Raw genomic sequence first — 4410 nt, 5'->3', positions numbered from 1 at the left:
GCCCAGGCAACATGGGTGACTGGAGCGCCTTAGGCAAACTCCTTGACAAGGTTCAAGCCTACTCAACTGCTGGAGGGAAGGTGTGGCTGTCAGTACTTTTCATTTTCCGAATCCTGCTACTGGGGACAGCGGTTGAGTCAGCCTGGGGAGATGAGCAGTCTGCCTTTCGTTGTAACACTCAACAACCTGGTTGTGAAAACGTCTGCTATGACAAGTCTTTCCCAATCTCTCATGTGCGCTTCTGGGTCCTGCAGATCATATTTGTGTCTGTACCCACACTCTTGTACCTGGCTCATGTGTTCTATGTGATGCGAAAGGAAGAGAAACTGAACAAGAAAGAGGAGGAACTCAAGGTTGCCCAAACAGATGGTGTCAACGTGGAGATGCACTTGAAGCAGATTGAGATAAAGAAGTTCAAGTATGGTATTGAAGAGCATGGTAAGGTGAAAATGCGAGGGGGGTTGCTGCGGACCTACATCATCAGTATCCTCTTCAAGTCTATCTTTGAGGTGGCGTTCTTGCTGATCCAGTGGTACATCTATGGATTTAGCCTGAGTGCTGTTTACACTTGCAAAAGAGATCCCTGCCCACATCAGGTGGACTGTTTCCTCTCTCGCCCTACGGAGAAAACCATCTTCATCATCTTCATGCTGGTGGTGTCCTTGGTGTCCCTGGCCTTGAACATCATTGAACTCTTCTATGTTTTCTTCAAGGGCGTTAAGGATCGGGTTAAGGGAAAGAGCGACCCTTACCATGCGACCAGTGGCGCACTGAGCCCCACCAAAGACTGTGGGTCTCAAAAATATGCTTATTTCAATGGCTGCTCCTCACCAACTGCTCCCCTCTCACCTATGTCTCCTCCTGGGTACAAGCTGGTTACTGGCGACAGAAATAATTCTTCTTGCCGCAATTACAACAAGCAAGCAAGTGAGCAAAACTGGGCTAATTACAGTGCTGAACAAAATCGAATGGGGCAGGCGGGAAGCACCATCTCTAACTCCCATGCACAGCCTTTTGATTTCCCTGATGATAACCAGAATTCTAAAAAACTAGCTGCTGGACATGAACTACAGCCACTAGCCATTGTGGACCAGCGACCTTCAAGCAGAGCCAGCAGTTGTGCCAGCAGCAGACCTCAGCCTGATGACCTGGAGATCTAGATAGAAGCTTGAAAGCATCAAGATTCCACTCAATTGTGGAGAAGAAAAAAGGTGCTGTAGAAAGTGCACCAGGTGTTAATTTTGATCCAGTGGAGGTGGTACTCAACAGCCTTATTCATGAGGCTTAGAAAACACAAAGAGATTAGGATACCTAGGTTCATTGGGGGTGTCAGGGGTAGATGGGTGGAGAGGGAGGGGATAAGAGAGGTGCATGTTGCTATTTAAAGTAGTGGATTCAAAGAACTTAGATTTTATAAGTAAGAGTTCCTTTAGGTGATACATAGATAAGGGCTTTTTCTCCCCGCAAACACCCCTAAGAATGGTTCTGTGTATGTGAATGAGTGGGTGGTAATTGTGGCTAAATATTGTTTTACCAAGAAACTGAAATAATTCTGGCCAGGAATAAATACTTCCTGAACCTCTTACGTCTTTTCAACAGGAAAAAGACAGAGGATTGTCCTTAAGTCCCTGCTAAAACATTCCATTGTTAAAATTTGCACTTTGAAGGTAAGCTTTCTAGGCCTGACCCTCCAGGTGTCAATGGACTTGTGCTACTATGTTTTCTATTCTTGGTATCAGTTTAAAATTCAGACAAGGCCCACAGAATAAGATTTTCCATGCATTTGCAAATCTCAGCGTTATACGTATATTCTTTTCCCATCCACTTGCACCATATAATTACCATCACTTTTTCATCATTCCTCAGCTACTACTCACATTCATTTAACGGTTTCTGTAATAAACATTTTTAAGACAGTTGGGATGTCACTTAACTTTTTTTTTAAGCTAGAGTCAGGGAATCAAGCCATGCTTAATATTTAACAATCACTTGTATGTGTGTGGAAGAGCTTCTTTTGTTTGTCATGTATTGGTACAAGCAGATACAGTATAAACTCACAAACACAGATTTGAAAATAATGCACATACAGTGTTCAAATTTGAACCTTTCTCATGGATTTTTGTGGTGTGGGCCAATATGGTGTTTACATTATATAATTCCTGCTGTGGCAAGTAAAGCACACTTTGTTTTTCTCCTAAAATGTTTTTCCCTGTGTATCCTATTATGGATACTGGTTTTGGTAATTATGATTCTTTATTTTCTCTCTTTATTTTAGGATATAGCAGTAATGCTATTACTGAAATGAATGATTTCCTTTTTCTGAAATGTAATCATTGATGCTTGAATAATAGAATTTTAGTACTGTAAACAAGCTTTAGTCATTAATGTGAGAGAGTTAGAAAAAATGCTTAGAGTGGACTATTAAATATGCCTAAATGAATTTTGCAGTAACTGGCATTCTTGGGTTTGCCCTACTTAATACACAGTAATTCAAAACTTGTATTCTATTATGAGTTTGACAGTCTTTTGGAGTGACCAGCAACTTTGATGTTTGCACTAAGATTTTATTTGGAAGCAAGAGAGGTTGAAAGAGGATTCAGTAGTACGTATATAACTAATTTATTTGAACTATATGCTGAAGACATCTACCAGTTTCTCCAAATGCCTTTTTTAAAACTCATCACAGACAATTGGTGAAAATGCTGAGTATGACACTTCTTGCATGTCAGCTACATAAACAGTTTTGCACAATGAAAATTACTAATTTGTTTGACATTCCATGTTAAACTACAGTCATGTTTCAGCTTCATTGCATGTAATGTAGACCTAGTCCATCAGATCATGTGTTCTGGAGAGTGTTCTTTATTCAATAAAGTTTTAATTTAGTATAAAAAAAAAAGAATTCTTACTTTATGAACTTCCTACTAAAAAGAGCTTAATTTTAAAATTTTTTTCTCATGTTTTATACTGGTAATCAAAAGAAGAGTTCCCTAATTCTAGAATTACTGAATAGGCACACATGGTCCTTGTGGAAGTATTTGTTTTATAAGTACATTACCTGGGAAGTTTTTTAAAAATACAAATCTGGGCCCAACCATCTAAACGCTCTAATTTAATTTGTCTGGAGTAAATACTGGACATCAGTGTTTTGAGTAACTTCTCCAGCAATTCTAATGTGCAGCCAAGTTGGAAACAATGGTTGGCAAAATGTTAAGATAAGTCTCGTGTATACTTCTTGTATAACCTCTCGTCCTTGAGTGTAGGTGGGACCTGTGACTTGCTTCTAATCAATAGAATATGTCAAAGGTGATGGATGCCACTTCTATGTTTAGATTTACACATGTACATACCTGTGTGTATGTTTGTATGTGCATCTCTGGCTGGCTGGCACACACTAGAGAGTCTCCATTGACCTTAAAGAAGGAATCAACCACGACATGAACTACCTGTTAAAAGATCCACATAACACAGAACTGCTGGAAGCCTCTAAAAGCTAAGGGCAGCCTCCAGTCAAAACCAGTAAGAAGCTGTTGAATGACCACAAGTAAATGAATTCTGCCAAAAATCTAAATGAACTTGGAAGTAGATTCTTTCTTATTTGAGCCTCTAGATGAGAATGCAGTGTGGCTAACACCTTGACTTCAGTCTTTTAAGTCCCCTAGCAGGGGCTCTAGCTAAACTGGGCCTGGACTTCTGACTCACTGAAGCTGTGAGATATATGTTTTTTCAGCTGCTAAAGTCATGGCAATTTTTACATGACAGTACAAAATAGGAACCACTCTCTAATAATTATATCAGAGCCATTTGTGTTTGTGTTGCTCCTTTATGCCTTTTAGAGTTTGCCCAAAACATAAAAAAATAGAGTCAAGCCCTATTATTTGCTGCACTCTGGTATCAAAAACTTGTACAGCTCTTTTCTCCAAGTTCTGCATGTTGCCATTAAGAGAAGGCAGAAAAGACCCATATCCTAGCACTTAGGAAGGCTGAGGCAGGCAGATCACTTGACCTCAGGAGTTCAAGACTAGTCTGGCCAACATGGCAAAACCCCATCTCTATAAAAAATACAAAAATTAGCTGGGCATGGAGGCGTGCAACTGTAATCCCAGCTACTCAGAAGGCTGAGGCAGGAGGATGGTTTAAGCCCAGGAGGTGAAGGTGGCAGTGAGCTGAGATCGCATTGTACTCCAGCCTGGGCAACAGAGCCAGACCCTGTCTGAAAAAACAGAAAGAGGAAAGGCAGGAAAGCATGCAGTCTTCCCCTCAATTTACCCAACTCACAAGACCCAAAAGGACTAAATGGGATTTTTTTCTATATTTTTCTAAATAATTTCTATATTTTCTAAATAATTTCTACTTTTTTCTAAATTTTTCTAAATTTCTATTTCTAATAATTTTCTAAATAATTTCTTT

At 39.8% G+C, this 4410-nt stretch overlaps 2 protein-coding genes across 2 annotated transcripts in view; both read left to right on the top strand.

Moving 5' to 3' along the window:
* The window catches only part of FREM3 (FRAS1 related extracellular matrix 3), a 114406-nt gene that overhangs the window by 43037 nt on the left and 66959 nt on the right, over positions 1–4410 (top strand). The window lies entirely within an intron of this gene.
* LOC108517114 (gap junction alpha-1 protein) lies at positions 7–2892 on the top strand. The gene has a single exon (XM_017854911.1). The coding sequence runs from the start codon at positions 12–14 to the stop codon at positions 1158–1160; it is 1149 nt and encodes a 382-aa protein (XP_017710400.1). The 5' UTR covers positions 7–11; the 3' UTR covers positions 1161–2892.

The sequence above is a fragment of the Rhinopithecus bieti genome, unplaced genomic scaffold, assembly GCF_001698545.2.
Source record: "Rhinopithecus bieti isolate Rb0 unplaced genomic scaffold, ASM169854v2 scaffold_39317, whole genome shotgun sequence".
NCBI lineage: Eukaryota > Metazoa > Chordata > Mammalia > Primates > Cercopithecidae > Rhinopithecus > Rhinopithecus bieti.
The sequence above is the reverse complement of the archived record's forward strand: the minus strand, read 5'-3'. Positions and strand labels throughout refer to the sequence as shown.